This window comes from Sparus aurata, chromosome 2 (genome assembly GCF_900880675.1).
Source record: "Sparus aurata chromosome 2, fSpaAur1.1, whole genome shotgun sequence".
NCBI classification, from domain to species: Eukaryota; Metazoa; Chordata; class Actinopteri; order Spariformes; family Sparidae; genus Sparus; species Sparus aurata.
The window spans coordinates 28,670,059-28,688,233 of NC_044188.1; the positions used below are offsets into that span (position 1 = coordinate 28,670,059).

The 18,175-nt window shown below is 41.7% G+C and overlaps 1 protein-coding gene across 2 annotated transcripts; it reads right to left on the reverse strand.

Annotated features, from left to right (window-relative positions):
- Positions 1-59: 59 nt before the first annotated feature.
- On the reverse strand, positions 60-15,392 carry farsb (phenylalanyl-tRNA synthetase subunit beta). Of its 2 annotated transcripts, none has more exons than XM_030402668.1 (18): positions 15,263-15,392; positions 14,740-14,795; positions 14,323-14,477; positions 13,936-14,008; positions 13,698-13,813; positions 12,245-12,395; positions 12,051-12,159; positions 11,731-11,801; positions 11,574-11,635; positions 10,925-10,976; positions 10,737-10,798; positions 10,271-10,478; positions 10,085-10,165; positions 9,682-9,774; positions 9,171-9,288; positions 8,594-8,746; positions 1,518-1,665; positions 60-1,070 (listed from the first exon to the last, which is right to left on the reverse strand). In XM_030402668.1, the coding sequence occupies exons 1-18, from the start codon at positions 15,318-15,320 to the stop codon at positions 287-289; spliced, it is 2,550 nt and encodes an 849-aa protein (XP_030258528.1). In that variant the 5' UTR covers positions 15,321-15,392; the 3' UTR covers positions 60-286. The 2 variants fall into 2 exon arrangements, with proteins under 2 accessions (XP_030258528.1, XP_030258536.1); XM_030402676.1 differs by lacking the exon at positions 60-1,070 and adding an exon at positions 1,101-1,389 and having other exon boundaries at positions 1,485-1,665.
- Between the last annotated feature and the right edge of the window lie 2,783 nt (positions 15,393-18,175).

Below are 18,175 nucleotides of genomic sequence, written 5' to 3' on the forward strand. Positions count from 1 at the left end.
TGTCACCTGATGAAAACATTCCCTACAAACAAACAAAAAGAATTCAAAGTGCTCAGGCAGAAGTTCAAATGGCTTTATTTGATGTTTGAAGGCAAGAACCTTTTGTACTTGTATGAAAGGATCAACAGTCTTTTTAAAATGAAGGACCTGAGCTTTGGTTATTGTATTACATGGACGTTGGAACAGTGGTTGAACATTGCGTTTCATATTACATCACTAAACTTAAACCAAGACCAGATAACATCAGATGGTACCATTGAGTGAATTTATTCTGTGCTAGTATGATTCAGATCTTATTGAAGGCAGCCACATCAACAGACTGAACATATTCCTCGAAGGCGGTGATGGTTTCCTCCAGCAGATCCGTGCCCACTTTATCATCCTCGACCACGCAGCCTATCTGGAGCTTCTTGATGCCGTAGCCCACCGGTACCAGCTTGGACTGCCCCCACAGCAACCCGTCCATGCAGACACTTCGGACGCACTCCTCCAGCTTGCCCATGTCCGTCTCGTCATCCCAGGGCTTGACATCAAGCAGGATGGAGGACTTGGCGACAAGAGTGGGCTTCTTGGACTTCTTGGCGGCGTACTCGGCGAGGCGCTGCTCCTTGATTCTTGCCACCTCTGCGCTCTCGGCCTCGTCGTCTGAGCCAAATAGGTCGATGTCTTCATCGTCGTCGCTGGTGTTGTTTGTCAAGGAGGGCGGAGTAGCTGGGAGGACAAACTGACTCTTAGCTGATGGAAGGCTGGCTCTTTCCCTCTGGAAGGTCTTGATGTGGTTATACCAGCGCCTGAGGTGGCAGAGGGTTAGTGCTGGAGAAGAGGGGATGGCGTCGAACACTGCAGTATCAGCCTGGGATGCCACGAAGCCCTCCATGTAGCTTCTGTCCGCCAGAAAATCATTGAGTGCTTTAAGGCCTGCTGGCGTGCTCATGTCGCCAAACACAGTTTTTGTGGAAGCTGGTTGGGAAGACGGGGCCTGCAAGGATCCGTCTTGCGTGGGGAACTTGTGCTTGATGACTTCCTGCATGGGGACGTCGTGTGTGAGGGTGGTTTCAGCAGTGTGGCCACTGGAAGAACCAAGGCAACAAAGCAACAGGTAATGAGTCACTGAGTTTAATTGCCATGCACCAACCCCAAGGCACAAGTAACCTAAATTAAGAACAGGCATGCATGTGCAAGCCCACACACAGATGCACACCATTCACGTCACAAACACAATGGAGTCTTGTTAATTTTTAATTCTTCTGACTTGAGTAAAAACAGCCTTGTTACTGATATATAAAACACAATGGCTCCACATAATGCTGCAGTTTGGTCCTTTAGTTTTTCTCATGCACAAGCTAGAGATCATCTACCGCACATGCAACCACAAAAACCAAACACTCGTCATCTTTTTAACAAAATGTAGAGCCTCGTGTGTTTCCTTCATGAATCTCATTGCTTTCTGTTTGGATCTGAGAAAATAAACTATGTATTATTGAGCAAAGGGTTTAAGTTTAGGAAGGTGAAATCACAGGAAGGGCTCGAGGTCCATCTCCAGGGCTGAGCAGGGCATGGTCAGCTCGAAGCGGTTGATGACGTCTGGGTGGAGGACCCCGAGACGCCCCACGCTCTTCCCAGAGACAAAGATCTCAGCACAGCGACCGGGGAAGAAGGTGGAATCTAAGACAAAAAAAGAAGTAAACATAGAGGAATATGAATTAATATGACATGAATCATTACTTTAAGTGAGAAGACAGTTTAAGTAGATTTTAGGGTCATATCACTCAGTGGAGAACACCTACACCTGGCACTGACTTCTTCTTTTCTTACTAAAGCCCAGGCTGTCAGGACAAACCACAGCTCACATCCTCTTGCAGTTTGCTTTGTAAATCAACAGTTATCACCTCCACTTGAATGCAATCTGTTTGTATCCTGGCAAACTATTTATGACCAGCGTGTTACTATGTAACATGCCATCTGTTTGTTCTGGGTACTTGGATCATGATTCTGCCACTATATATTTGCAACATGATCACTCGAGATGTATTTGTACTTGTACTGCAGACGCGTTCATTTTTCTCCAAGTATTGATGATGTCATTGATGTCATAGTATTGATCAAGCCTTCATCAGGGTTCGTACACATTTTTTAAGGTCAAATTCAAGCACTTTTCAAGCACTTTTAAGGGCCATTTAAAAAAAATTCCAGCACCTTATCGCTGGGGTAAAATACATATCTACAGGAATATATATACTCATGATTATTTTTTTTCACTTTTTATCGCAATTATGTACAATGTATTATGCTGTAAACATCTAAAATGATGTTTCATAATAGGAAAAACTTTAGAAATTAAAGAAGAACACAAAGTTTTATCCCAAAAAAGGGAAGCCACTTGGCGTTCTTCAGGTACACTCGCACCGAGACAAAGAGAGACCTGAGAGCACCCTGTAATTTTCTTTTTTGACATAAACTTTTATAAGCTGTTCGCTTATTCATCAAAGTTTATTAATATTAAACGTGTCATCAGTCCAAATTGCATCAAATTCACCTTCTCCTCAGCCATCCTTCTCTATTGCTACCAGGCTGCATGTGTGATGATACACACACACTGATTTTATTTCTCCTTGTAATAAGCAAGCTATCCAGTCTGATCCCAATGTGGCAAAGACACAGAGTTATAATGTCAAGCACCTAAACTAAAATCCGAGCACTTTTCAAACCTTGAAAACACAAAATTGAAATGCAAGCACTTTTAATGATTTCAAGCACCCGTACGAACCCTGCTTCATAAGTATGCACATCATATCACAGAGATTATGAGCCAATCACACAGTGTGGGCGGTACCCTGCTGTCTTTCTTGTTACTTGATTTTCTCTTGTTAATCATTTGTTCACCTACACGCAACAATTGTTTCTTCATTCATTTATTCCAAACGAACCCAAATCCTATAAAGGCACAACTTCCTGTTCACCACATCATTTTTCCAAGGAAAGCTTGATCGGAAGTAAAAAAAGCTCTAGAGAGGGAATTGTCTGACCCTTGACCCCTGCTTTTTCAAGGGAACCCTTGAAAAAGCAGCAAAATGAACATTTATATGAAAGTATCACAAGTCCTTACTCTAAAGCAACTGCCTCCGCAGGCTATTTGACCATAATTTAGTTAACTGTCCGGGTCCACATCACATACATTTCGCCCTCTGATTAAAATCTGATGCTCCAGTCTGTGTGTAAAGGTCACTTCAGTCCAGTAGGAATAAAAATCTTCCACTGACAGTCAGATGAAGGAACACACATGCCGATGTGAGAGGCGTTCGCTCACTTTGTTCAAAACACTGACATGCAAACAGACAGAAAGACAGACTTGTCAGAGATTTAACGAGATACAGGGGTTGCCATGACAACTGCCCCCCCCCACACACACACACACACAGACATGGCATTCTCCCATAGTGCACCGCTTCTTCCCACGCTGCCTTGCTAATAGGTTCCAGAGCCCACTGCTTAGATGTTCACTCATCACTATGTATGAAGGCTTGGAAAACACATGGACTGTACTTTCAAACGCAAGTGTGTGTGTGTGTGTGTGTGTGTGTGTGTGTGTGTGTGTGTGTGTGTGTGTGTGTGTGTGTGTCAGCTAAGGCAGGGACATTTTCACTGAAAGACTTAATACCATTCATTTCACTTGCCTGTTCTGTGTCAGTTAGGTGTATTAAATTGGAATGTGCTTGCGTCGGTTCACACGTCATCTACTTGTACCATGAACGGGATGCCATGGCAACTATATAAATAGCTCCGGTACATCTTAAATAACCAATCAGTCAATGAAAATCCTACACTTGAGCCGGGCCACTTTCCGCCCACTCTCCTCTAACTTTCAGCGAGGCTTTCATTGGAAAGGAGATTTAGAGGGTTGCATCAGATAACCGAAATGTAACTGGCTGGTGTTGCTATCATTGGGCCAAAGGATTTATTACTATTTTAGACAGATGGACAGAGAATTCACAGTGCTTCTAACGGGAGCAACAAATGCCTCATCCTGCATTAATGAGCTGCTGACATGCGTAAAATGATTACCAGTATCAGGGAGGTCCAAGGATTATTAGTATGGGCTTCAATGTCAAGGATCTTATTTATGGTTGTCTGAGTTTTCATGCTGAAAAGAGTAGCTACATGAATATGTTTAAATCCTGGTCTTGTTTTCATAGTTTTGCATATGATCTCTATTGGTTATGATAACGTGTCCGCCAAAGTAACAGTCGAGAGACAGGAATGCAATAATATCACTAATAAACACTGGATCTGCATCTAAACCATCTTTACAGAGATTTATAGTGAGTTTCAGCTCATTGTTTTTCTGTCCTACTGAAACTTTACTGTTCAGGTTCATTGTCACTGCTCCCATAGCGTCATTTTTCAGCAGCTGTTTTCTCTAAAAACCAGCTACACACTGCCTGGTCAGCACCGATCACCACACTGACACAGTTATGGGCTAGCTGGTGAATATATGCATTTTGCATCACTATGTTTATATCTTATATTTATATGTATATCTGATAGTTCTCTTATAAGTTGGTAAAGACCAAAAGCAGAGCTAAAAGATTGTGACTATTATTCTACTGGATATCAATCAATATCGCTTTAAAAGGGAATTCTGGTATTTTTAAACCTGGGTCCTATTTTTCCATGTTGTGTCAGCAGTGTCACGCCTGCAATGACTGCAGCGTTATAAACACAGACTGTCAAAGTTACATACACTGAAGGTGCTTGTTTTCTGCCACTGACAAGCTAGGGTTTGTTATTCTAAATGTCTAACAACATTACGAAAACAATTCACACAGAGGAAAACCTTTTTGTTATCCTATTTGTAAGCATAAATATAGGTTGTGTTCAAGGAAAATCGCTCTGGAAATGGGTGAAATGAGTTGTTTCCTCATCTAGAATGTCATTGTCAACCATGGCTTGGGAAAAATATTCTCGCTGGCAGTTATGGTAGGTAAACTCCAACCTCCTCTCTCCAACTCTGACTCACATTTCCACACAAGACTTCTCCTTGAGCAAGACTTGGGTTTTTCTGGTTCCAAAAAAGATTTTAACAAAAAGGTCCATCTCCGTAGAAATTGTTTACGTAAAGTTGTCAGAACAACCTCAGACTGTCGGTGGCAATAGCCAGCACCTTTAGTAGATGTGTCATTGACAGTGATGTTGCCACAAAGGATTATGCCGCTACCATAGTGTTGCAGCTGCCAGCTGAGGTGATCTATTGGAGCAGATCCCAGACTTTTGATGAGTTTGAATCATTTACACACCTTTAAAAGGTTGTTGACAACTTGCTTCTGTTGTCCCCACGTGGCCCCAGAAAATAAATTACAGGTTTAAATAAACATAAGCATCAGTAACCTTAAAAAAAATAATCATATAGGCCGAACACTTAGTGTCAATTACTGAACAAAAAGGAACATGAACACGATGTCCTTCCTAACAAAGGGTGTACGAGCCAAGGCTTTGCATTGGACACAGTTGTTAAGTGAAACACAGGCATCTGCCTCTTAAGTGGTTCCTTCCTCCACTTGGATCCCCCGACTCGTTATTTCATCCCTGCTTCCCCGCTGAGTGGAGGAAACTCAGCTGACATGTATTCCCTGAGCCACTCACTCTGCCTGTGCCAGGAGTGATGGCGAGTTATCTGTAGCGCTGTTTCAGCCCGCTGATGGATGCATCCTGACGTTGTGTGTCTGAGTCAGGTGAGCTCTTAGACTGGGGTCATGACCTTGTAATGGGGTTAAGGACACGCTGGCATATGTGGCGGGAGGGCTTAGGCTAATGGTGCATAAAGTGTTGAAAAAATAGCAGAGAGGATGGACTGAGTGGGTGTGTGTGTCCAGTGTGTTGTGCATTAGTGCGTACTGTGAGAGCATGTCCATTTCAGCTCCCTTTTAAGTGTGTGTGTGTGCACGCGCGTGTGTGTGTGTGTGTGTGTGTGCCTGTCAGATGGGCAGTCTAAGCACCCGTGGGTGGGTGTGTATGTGCCAGTCTGTCTCGCTGCTCGGCACTGCAGTGGGTGACGTGACTCCCGTGCACTCTCCCACACTGCAGACTTTACACGCTCTCATAGCCTTTCCTGCTCACGCCTCCAGCCGTCACTCTGTCGCTCTCCTGTCGCCCACCCCCCTCCCCCTCTAGTCTCATCTCATGCCTTGTTCCGCTCCCATGTCTGCCTTCCTCTCTCCTCACTGCTCTCATTCACTGATACTTGAGCCCATTGATTTGCAGTCTGAATGGTCCAACGGAGCCTGAGTGGATATCCTGCAGTGTGACCTTGGAGCGTGCAAGCCAGAAGGAGGCTGGAGTGTGAGAGAGGAAGTATGGAAAGAGGATCCAAAGCTCAAATGATGTATGAGAGTCTCTCTGGGAAAATGGGGGGCCAAAATGGATACAGATTGGCCAGAACAGTGCAACAGAGCCTTAAGTCGAACCTTTCTGATCACTCATCTCACAGGAACAGATCAGTTGCCTCATCGAGATGAAACTCTACTGAGTCATACCTCTATCTGCAGTTTACACAACTTCATTGCATGCATTATTGTTCCAGTCACCTGTCACTACTGGTTAATGTAACTGCTGTGAAAGTGAAACTCGCACCAGCTCTCCATTTACACGATTGTTGTTCTCCATTAAAGTGCAAAACAGCCTTTCAGATTGAAGCGTATCAAAGTGTTACAGTCTCAGAGTGTTGATGTAACATGACTTGACCCGCCCATCTCATTTATGATGACTTTACTCAGATGCATTTCATCATTAGAGACACGGGGAAGTTATCTAAAATGAGTTTGTGGCCCACAACCCGCAAACCACGGGTGCTGGTATGACATCTTTGATTTACATTAAGCCGAATGATGACAGAACACTGAACGTCAATGCTAATTGATTTCCATCATCGACTAATCAGTGATCCTGATTTATCTGTGCGAGGTGACGTTTTTAGTGATTTTAGAGGTAGAAGAGAGGAAGCACATGGAATACAGTCAAACGTGGTTCAGAAAAGGTTCGAAAGCAAGTTTCTCACAAAGGGGCTGTAGATTTAAGCTGGAGTCCATGACCTAACATTCACATCTGCTCATTCATAGCTTGTTATTGTCTGTTTTTCTTACGGGGGTTTCTAGTTCAAATGGGTTAAAACCTATCAAATAAAATCATTGTACACAACAAGTTGCTGTTCTACCATACCCTGTAATGTTTTCTTTTAGTGTACTTCCCTGATCTTCTCCCATTTACAATGAAACCTCTCAAATCTCTAAAACTTTAAAGTGATGTTGCACAGTGATGGCAAATACATTTTTACCTCCACCAAAAAGGTTAAGCTCTCACGCGTGTCTGTTTGCCATTTGGCTGGTTTGTCAGGAGGATTACACAAACTACAGGAGAGATTCCAACAAAACTGGTCTCAGCCCAGAAGAGACCCCATTAACTTGTGTGGATCTGGATAAAGGGGCCAATCTACAACAGGACTTTCTCTCACCTTGTTTTACATTGCGACATTTTCACGAATTTCTCTCATTTAATAAACAGTACGAGTTACGATTTTTAAAAATGGGCAACAACAAACCACACTTACAGAATGACTTTGCCAAATACAGGAGGTCAGTTAGACAGAGGTTCAGAAATAATGCTTGGATGACATTTTGTGTTTTGGTGATGTTAGCATTAGTAGTTTTGACTCAAGGGCACATCTGTTTAGTGTTAGTTTGTGTCCATTACTGAGAAACAGAGAGAGTATCTGACAGCATCAGATGAGACTGGAGAAGACAGGGAAGATGAGTGGACACACTACACATTTTGATTTAAGTTATTCTAGTCTTAAGACAAATAGGCCACTACAGCTGTGAGGATCTGTGCTCTTTAAAATGCTGCATAAAAGTCTGGGACTGTTTTGAATGAATGACAGGTGAACCGATGGTTTAGTGAAAACAATATCCGGACACATTTTGGGTTGAAGCACTTCTACACTGCACAACACAGAATCTCAATTGGCTTGTCTCGAGTCACAAAATGTGTGATAAACAGCATTATAATGAAGTGCTGTAATGCTGCAGAGATAACATGACATACAATCTTGTTCTCAGCTGACATGCACACCACCAATGATGTATCTCGATAAGTTTATAATAGTTAAATAATTAAATCCGATTGCTCGGTCTAGCTCCAGTTCAACAAGTGATTAAGCAGTTAACAGCTGCATTTAATGCCCCCACACTGCCAACTAATTGTGTTGAATTTAAATTGTGCATGCAATGGAAACCAAGCCCCGTCATTAGAACAGGGTACATGACGCCCTGGTAAAAAAACAAAAAACAAACAAACAATGCAGTCGCTGCTACTTATAGAACGGATTTATATAATCTCAACAAACCTCATGTGAACCAGATCCATTTGCTCACCAGTTTGCCAAGTAAATAACCATGTTCCATCATCAATCTAGGGGTTAAATTATACCACAAGTATTTCCTTCTCCCAGTATATATCCAATCTTACGCAAAGCTAGCTCTTAAGAACATTCCTAGAGGCCTCAGTGTTGGTTTCCACAGCCATCCCTCTCAGGGTTTCTTACCGTCTGCAGCCTGGATGTGGTAGCCGGTCCCGCGGGCTGACTTCACCTCCAGCAATTGCATGGTTCGATCCAACAGGCCGTGGATCACCTCGAAGCCAGGACTCTTGTTGTAGTACACGGCACAGAAACGTCTGCTGTTCCTCGCCCCGACATCTGGTTGGTGGGATGAGAGGGAGGGAGTGGTAGGGACATCAAGAACAGCACTATACCAATAACTAACTAGATCATCAATATTGTGTTTTTATCAAGAATACATATACCAGTGAGGGTTCCGATTCTGATATAATGAAGGCGAAACTGTTTGTGTATTTTTTCATTTTTTATATTATATTCATGGTTGTCTTTGGTCTTTGACAAAGCTCTACACAACTTGAGTAACAAGTTAATACCCTGGTATCATAAAATGATGTTTGAGAAAATTCTTCAACCCAAAACAGAAATATTCAGTTACCTGATTATTTTGCAATACCACTGTCGGATTACACAGTGACCATCCACAGAACAGTAACACACATTGTGTGTGTGACATGCAACACTACATGGTTACTTCCTCCACGTCACACATGCAGATGCCTACCTTTGGTCTCATCCTTTAGCACCACGTCAGATATCTCAAACAGTTTGAGGGGAAGGGGCATCTTCCTGTTGGCAGCTACGGTTTTCAGCAGGCCAGGCAGCAAGGTAGTGCGCGCCACCTGGTGGTGACAAAGTGTTATGACACCTGATGCACGGCTACAGCATTTCAGAGAGGAGCAGAGTGCCCTCTTCTGGTAAAATACCACTCCAATTGATGAGTGTGGGAACATCTTGTTTTTAATTACTTAAATCTTTCTTATTTAATAATCACTTTACCCACTTTCCTCATTTTTAAATAACCTTTCATGTTATAACATTAATTTTACAGAGAAAAATTAATCTAGCAGATGTATAAATTCCTTGATTTAATGTCAACATTTTTATAGTTGTTCACAGAAAAGTAATATTGCAACATTCACATCATTTCCCCATTATATCCAGTTCATATAAATCTGTAAACATTACTTTACTTTACTCGTTTTAATTAAAGAATTGGTTATAATCTTGTTTACCTGGAATTCAGCTGTCTTGGGGTTGGAGATATGAACCGCTCTGGTGTCTGCAATTTTCTTCCCAAGCTTGTCCGCTATATCTTCTTGAGAACACTACAGGGAGAGAGAAGGGACACGTTTAAAGTGATACCATGTAATATTTATAATATCTGTAATATCGATTATACAGCAGTTTTTGCCCAGACTTTACAACTATTAGCTAACATTAGGCACGGTAAGCTACTGGTCATACCAGACCAGCTATGGCTATAGCAGCAAACCCCCTGCATGCTTTGAGTTGAGTTATGGTGCGTTTGACTACTTACGAATTCAACTTTTCGTGGTTTTTTTTTTTCCTCAAAAGATGCATAGACTCACTTCAAGAAAAGGTGCTTGCTTCAATGTTTATTTGTGTTTTTCTTACCAGGGCAAAGTTAAGGGCCTCTGTGAATCCAGCAGCTGCCAGGTCTTGTCTCAACAGCTCTGTCAGTTTATTCAGTGGGAACTGAGAACATATAGAGCAAATATATAAGATCACACGCAGTATTTTATGGAATCTAATGATATTCACCTGCTCACAAATCAAACATGCAGGGCAAATCCCAGGCACCTGGTTGGCTACGGTGTAGGTGCGCGGTGTGGTGCGAGGGATGTTGTTGAATCCGTAGGCCATGGCGGCATCCTCCATGATGTCACAAGCATGAATGACATCGGAGCGTGTGGGCGGGATCTCCACCTCAATCTCATCACCGACGCCGGTGACCTGGGAGAGCAGGCACATCCTGGTCAGCAGCTGGGCGATTTTCTCTGTTGACTCACTGTCAGGAGAAGACAAAGTAAACGCCGTTCATGAAAAAGAATGATGTATAATGTTTCTGAAGATATATTTACAGCAAAAAGCAATTTGTTCTTAAAGTTGCACGGCTACTGTACCACAGTGTCGGCGCCTATTCAAACTGGCAAGTCCTTGTGAAAACTAAACTGAGTGCATCTTTACTACCCTACACGTACTTCCCATATCTTTTTGTTGTATATTTTATTGTCACTATCATACAGAGAAGGTCCAAATGACTTACTTGATGCCAACTTTTCGGTTGATGAACTCGCTCGACAACTTCTCCTTCCTGTAAGCCAGCTCCTAAAGCACAAACCAGGTGATAAGAGCAGAGAAAAACTAGGAGACAGTACAAGAAGCTTATTGCATTTAAACACATTTTAAAGAAGGTCAGTACAAGATTGTAATAGATTGTGCTGAATACAGTACTGGGTATTTGCAGGTCTTGCCGTCTGGGTACACCACCTCAGCCTCCTCTACCCTGAAAGAGCAAGAAACAGAAGAAAATATCAACCTCACTGTAATATTCCTACATTCCTCATGTTGCACTTTTAATCAGTATCTTGAACATAGCACATATGACAAAGATTCCATTAGAAAAAACAGTCTTAAAAGTCTTAGAAGAATAGTTTAGTATTTGACAAGTAATTACTGTTATCTAGATTTGCTTAAGGCAGGGCATGCGTTATGCTGTTTGAAAATGACAAAAAAAACAAAATAAGCAACACACACTCAGAAATACATAGAAACGTTACAGTACGTTCATGGTAGGGCCACACCCTCATCAGCGTTCTCAAAGCATGGTCGTGTTCAGCAAGAAAAGCCCACAGGAACTTTATGAGTAAATAAGTACATTAAATCTTTGAATCTGGAAAATGAAGCTAAAAGTCTTTAAATAAGATCCAGCTGATGCATTTGACAGCTGATGGAAAACAGCTTCTGTAACATCACAGAATAGCCTAAAGGGCCTAAAAGCATACAGCTTTTTTAGCCGCCTCAAAATGCTGAGCTGGATTCACATTAACCGTTTTCTCTGTGAAGAGAAAAATCCAGTATTTGCGACAGATATGTGACTTACGTGAAAGGCTGTGCACAATACTCGCTGAACATGGTCACCATCATGTCCAACACGGTCTTTGCCTGGAGGGAACAAGGTCAAGTTTAGATCCGCTTTTCTTTATAACGCTGAATGAACAACATGTAACAAGATTTCTGTGTTCTCCTGTTAGTTGTACCTTGGTCAGGTCTGTTGCCGTGCACTCAATGAAGACGTTCTTTGTCTTTAGGGCGATTTTTGAATGGTCCCCTGAAAAAAATAGATATTAACAGACAGACAGAGGGTACTTTAAGTTAATTTCCACTTGTGCTTGTGAATCTTCAGCTCATGATCTTTGAATATTTCCTCCAAAAAAAGCTTGTTTAAAAAGCCTGAAACAATTACCATTTGCTAGCTGGTAAGACAGACAATACTGATAAAGTATGTACCGTATGCAGCAAAAGCAGAGAACTGAGCCAGAGATGAAGGCAGACACAAGAAGACAGAGACAGTACCCACCATTGATGATGGGAGGCATGGACAGGACAACACCATTGCTGTCATAGATGACGGGGTACGCAGGTTTATCTTCAATAATGTGAAGGTAATGCCTCAGGTGGCTGTCTGTCTATGAGTCAAAAGAAAAACACCAGGTTGGTGCTCAACCAGACAAATGACTCATCTAACCAACGTCAAACCAATCGACTGCTTACCTTGTAGAGGCTCATGAGCTGGGTGGCAGTGTACTCCTTGGTCTGGTTGAGGGGTTTGAAGCAGATGTCCCCAGGAGGTTTGGCTGTGTATGTGAAAGGTCCAGAGATGGTGTCCAGATCATGGGTCCCGATGGCCACCAGACTCCTCTTCCTGCACACAGTTCACAGTAGGGAGGAGCGAGTACACCATCATCTGTATCTGTTCAACTAACTTAATTATCTGTATCCATACTTGGAACAAATATATGCCATTTTTCTTAACAGCTCATTTGAGTCATTTTCTAAGCCAACGGTCCAAACTTTTTTTTTCATTTGAGCCTGATCAAATCTCAGCATGTGCTGCTTTTCGTCATCATACATCAATTTAAACAAAATATCTGTCCGTTCCATATCTCAAAAATTATCTTTACGGTTGGCCAGACAAAGCGGATAATATGACAACATCACTTTGGCCTCTAGAAAGCTTGGAAAGTTGTGATCATTTACGCTCCTTTTTTAACAAAAATGTAAACGTTTTCTGGCATTTTACAAGCCACTGATCAATAAATCTGGAATGTAATTGGTAGATTAATCAATAATGAAAACAAACAAACAAACAATATGCTGTGAGAATGTTTGTACTTCACACATACTTCAGACCATGTATACCCACAGTTTTCTAGATAAACAATTTATTTGTTAATGATCTTTTCATTTGATCCCGAATTGAGTATCACTTTGTGTTTGTTTCAGCTCTATAGATTAATTATTGATCATCCTTCTAATGTTTAATAATCATCGTTGAGATATCACTGCAACAATGGGAGATGCCGATTAGCACAGCCTTGTGTTACAGTCTTGTGTAATAACCTGTATAAATCTGTATATAGAGCTTCTTATTTTCTGTTCTTGAAGGTCTAATGAAGGTTGGAGCGGGCCAAAGTGTTGATAGAAAAAATAGATGTTTAAGGGCATTCCCACATCCACTTATGGATTAATGTGGAAGTGGAAATGAAGCTTTTACGCACAAGTTTATAGATCTGATGAAAATGATTTTATGCATCTGGCCCCATGCATTACACCTGCGCAGATGCAGTTGCAGTTGCAGCAGCGTCTCAGAAAATGCCTCTTGGCTGGGATTTTTCATTGAATTCCTTTGTCAGTATAACAACTTGACACAGAACAAGTGCCCAATAAAAAAATCAACAGGCACATCCTTTTTGGAGTTTTAACTGAACTGTACTAAGGATGTTTTAAATAAAGTGCTGGAAACAAATTCAAGCTTCTCAGGTTGTACAAGGCGGGTTCACGGAACAAAGTGACTAACAACACTATAAACAGCCGAAGCCAAGGCATTCACAAGCAACAGTATCCACATTTCCTGCGGTTACTTATTGAGTGACGCCACTCAGCTGAAGTACACCGAAGGTATTCCAGGTATGAAGATGAATCAAAGTGTAACAGCTGGTCTGACCTGCAGATGTTTTGGTGGAGTTTCTCCTGCAGCTCAATGAAGCTGTCATATCGCTCCTGTGTGAAGGTGATGTTCCTCAACACTGCTGCCACAGCATAAGGTCGCACTGCTGCCGTCTGCACAGAAAAAAGTGGTTAACATGGTAATATTCCAATTTATCTGATTCATAAACCAAAGCAATGACAGCTTCAGGCCACACACAATTTGTTTGCAATAAGCTATGAATGTTAGCACCAACCTCCTTAGTAATTATCAGCCTCTGAGGCTCCCCGTTGGCTGGGCTGACACGTCTGTAACGAGGTGCCTCCAACCTGCAACAAAAGTACAATCTCTGTAGCAACAGTGAAGCCAGTCTGCGTGCATTACACTCATAATGGACAAGCACCTTGTGTTCAAGCACAGCCAAAAACAAAGCCTTCATCCACAGGAAGGTTTAAACGGCATCAAACCATTCGTTTTCTTTCCTTAACATGTTCACCCTCCTTATTTTGGAGAACTATTTTGGAGCGCCAAATCATACTGTTATGTTTCTCTGAAACCTTGCCATGCATTCAGTAATCATCCTTCACTTAGATAGTAGCAATCACAGCAGCATACCAGTGCAATCATAAAAGAAACCACTCACTTGTTCTTGAAGACCTTCAGTCCACGGACGAGTCCCTCCAGACACAGCAAGTCATAGCGGTTAGCCGGTACATCAATCTTGTACAGGATGATGTCAGACGCTCCTGACGCCTTGGAGTCACCCTGCTCTCTGCTGATTATCTCCTTCTCTGAGGTCTGCAATAGGGTAAGAGTAAAGTTCTGTTAGCGGTACATGTCTTAGTTCAGTGGATGTTTTTGACATGTGTACTAACAGACCTTTCTCACAGTTGACATTTTAATGTGTCAACTGTTATGATTGACATTATCATATAGTTATTTATTTTTTTGCTTTAGAAAGTCCAAATGTAAACCATTAGAAAAGATCTCTAGTAATTAGTACATGACACACACAATAGGATGCACTATAGTTTGATCTCGTATGATGTCGTTTACTTACAATTTCATCCAGCTCCAGCCCAAATTCAAAGCACAGCTCGTCAAACTCCTCATCAGCTAAAACAAGAAACAAACAGCCATTATTGAAAACAGCTTTGTTGACTCCTAGATCAGTCACCACGGACTACTATGGTCCCATCGCTGCTCCTGGACGGCAGACTGCTCAGATTTTAAATGACAGACGCAGGGGGAAATGATGCAATCACGTTAACATCCAACACAGAGATGTCAGTGAACTAACAAACACTTTTTTTTCTTATTCAAGTAAATTCCCGAGGAAATACGCTAATAATTAATTCTGTATCTGGCACGAATTTCAATTAAAATGTTCATTTTTGCCATTCAAGACTATTATAGTAAACCCAGATAAAGTTAGCCGCTAGTGAGCAGCTGCTGTGTTGCTAACCACCAGGCTAATGAGCTCAAGCAACACTCTGTCTTCCTGTCTTTGAGAGCTAAAATGACATTTAATAGCCCCGCAGATCATTTGTCCGTTATTTGAATATGTAATGAATGTGACTTACTGTATGTTCTGCCCAAAGCTTTGAAGAGAAGGTCCCTTTTAACTCCGACAGTCGGCATGTTGGCTGCTAATCCTCCTCAGCCCAGTGGAAAAGGACCCCTCCAGCCGGCTGTAGCTGTCTAGAGCGGTGCCTGAGCGAAAACCATCTCAGTATCAAACATTGTATCCACAAATCATTTGTGGCTACAGTGCAATCTGTTTGTGACAAATGTGGTTAATTTAATCTGGAATAAGGTCTCCTGTTTTAGACAAAGATAAGAGAGAAGAGATGTTATCCTTGTCTCATTGCACATGGTTTAATAAGAAAATATAGTGCATGTATGGGTTGTAAGGGGAAAAGACGTAAAAACGTAAGTGTACCCTGGCCTTCGCCCACAGTAACTGGATTTGGCCCCAGTAACCCACCTTGAAAAAGTCACGGAAAAAAACGGAAAAGAAAACGGGACGGAACGGAACTTTATTTATTCATTTATTTAGGTTTTGGTCTAAATACACTTTCTTTGATAATATGGTAAAGGAACCAAAATTAAAATGTAGGAGGATGGAGTTCATGACCACGACTAGTGCTATGCGGCAATTATTTATGAGTTTTTTGTTTTTTTTTGCTGTGCAAGAGAGAAGTTTTATTATTATTATTATTATTATTATTATTATTTTATGAGTGGCGAGAGACATTGTTTCTCAGCCACAACATGACAATCACAAACAAATTCTACAAAGGCATCAACACAACAAATGTCACTGTTCACAAATAGTTGAATGACTAACAGATGCAGATGTTGATTTTGATATTTACGTTTTGCATGAGAGAGAGACTTCCTATTGCCCTCTCCATCCTCTCCTCATGTTACAAAGTGATTTTATATATATATATATATATATATATATATATATATATATATATATATATATATATATATATATATATATATATATTAAGTCTGGAGATTGACTTGGCCAAACTAAAATCTTCCTCTTCTTTCCCCTGATGAATCTCCCAGTTTGGTTGCATCTCTTTTTAAATTGACAGACAAAACGTTCCCGTAGACTTCTCAGTTCGCTGCTGCCATCACATGTTACATCATTAATGAAGAGCAATGATCCTGTCCCAGAAGAAGCAATGCAAGCCTGACCCATGTCATTACCCCCCATCATGTTTCACAGATGAGATTGTGTCATCAGTCCATGAAACTTTGTCCCAGAACTTATGAGCCTTGTTTCTGTACTTTTTTGTAAATTCCCTAATCCTAACCCAATCTCTCACAATGTTTCTGTTGTCAACTGCTGATGTTTTCCTTTGTCTACCAGTTGAACGTCTGCTGCTGAGTACACCAGTGGTTTCTCTCTTCTTCAGGACATCCCAAATAGTTTCACTGGCTGTGGCCAATGATTGTGCAATGGCTCTGATTGATTTTCAATCTTCTATCAGCATCAAAAGAGCTTACTTTTCTCCTATAAACAGCTCTCTGGTCTTCACGTTGTACACCTTTTTAGCTTGTTAATGCAGTCTGCAAAGGCAAAACACAGAGCTAAAACTGAGAGTAGACATTCTGCGCTATTCATTGTTTTAATAATCAACACCGGGGCAACCAAAAAAAAAACCCTGTCTGTTCCAAAAATGTTGCTCACTCGAAAAATGTGTGGGTTCAAACAAAGGGTGCTATCCTCTAAGTTTTTTTATTATTTTTTTTAACAGTTCTAGATGTTAATACCTTGAAATGGAAGCCCACATACTGATCTCTTGTCTCATATTTATCTTTTGATGTCAAATCTAAATGTGTTCAGTGTACAGCAAAAATAAAAGCACTGGCCTTGCAGCACCAATAGTTCTGGAGAGGACCGTATGTTAGAAAACTAGCTGGCCTCTGTGTGTCTTTGGTGAGATCCTTAATGGTTCCCTGTGTGTTTTTATTAGTTACAGAGCCTACTCTAGATCAAATCACAGAATAAAAACATTTCATTTTAAACCAGATTGGAACCACAGCCTGAAAGCATACTGGTATCCCACCCAGCTGGACTATTTTGTGATATTTGAGCATAAAAGCAATATCATAATATATTTACTTAGTACTATCATTATAACGTATCTGCGTCTCCTCTCCTGCTGAACCTTTTCTAGTAAACTCTGCAAAAACGACAAGATTGTCAATACAGAGCACTGAAAAGGAATGACATTATCAAGCCTGCACCAATCTTCAAATTTTGAGGAAACCCTACAGCTGTCAGATTGGACCTTTCAGGAGCCAAACCACGTCTCTCCCACAGTCTCTCTGGGTGAGGGTGGAATACTTCTCCAAGCGCCTGTGTCAGCAGATCTCTGCGGAGTGGTGGAGGAGCCGGCTGGCTGCACAGGAGCTGTATTATGTCCGCCAGCCAGGGCTTTCCTGTCCACCATGGGGCTATCAGGATAAGTGATAGGCCCTCCTCTCGAACTCCCGCCAGAGTCGGAGCTATCAATGTGATTGAAGGAAATGCATGTGCCAATGCGTCCACTCCTAGAGGAGCTGTCTGATCGCGGACAGAGAATAACCTGGAACACTGAGCATTCTCCAGAGAGAGGTCTATCTCCGCCTGACCATGATTCTCCCAGATTATTTTTTATCAGTTCAACACCCCTGGTACGTGAGAGACTAAAAATGGGCATAGCTCCATATAATCAGTCTGTGTGCTAGTGTGTTTAGTTTGGCGGACCTGAGCCCCCCCTTTGATGATGTATACCACCACTGTAGTGTTGTCTGACCGGACTAATACATGGTGGCCCTTCAGAAAAGGAAGAAAATGTTGACCCACTGCCATTACTTCCAGACAATTTATGTGAATAGAGTGTAGTGGGATGTTCCACCTGCCATTCACTGACCTGCCCTCGTAGGTCCCTCCCCAGCCTGTCAGGGATGCATCTGTTGAGACCACTCTC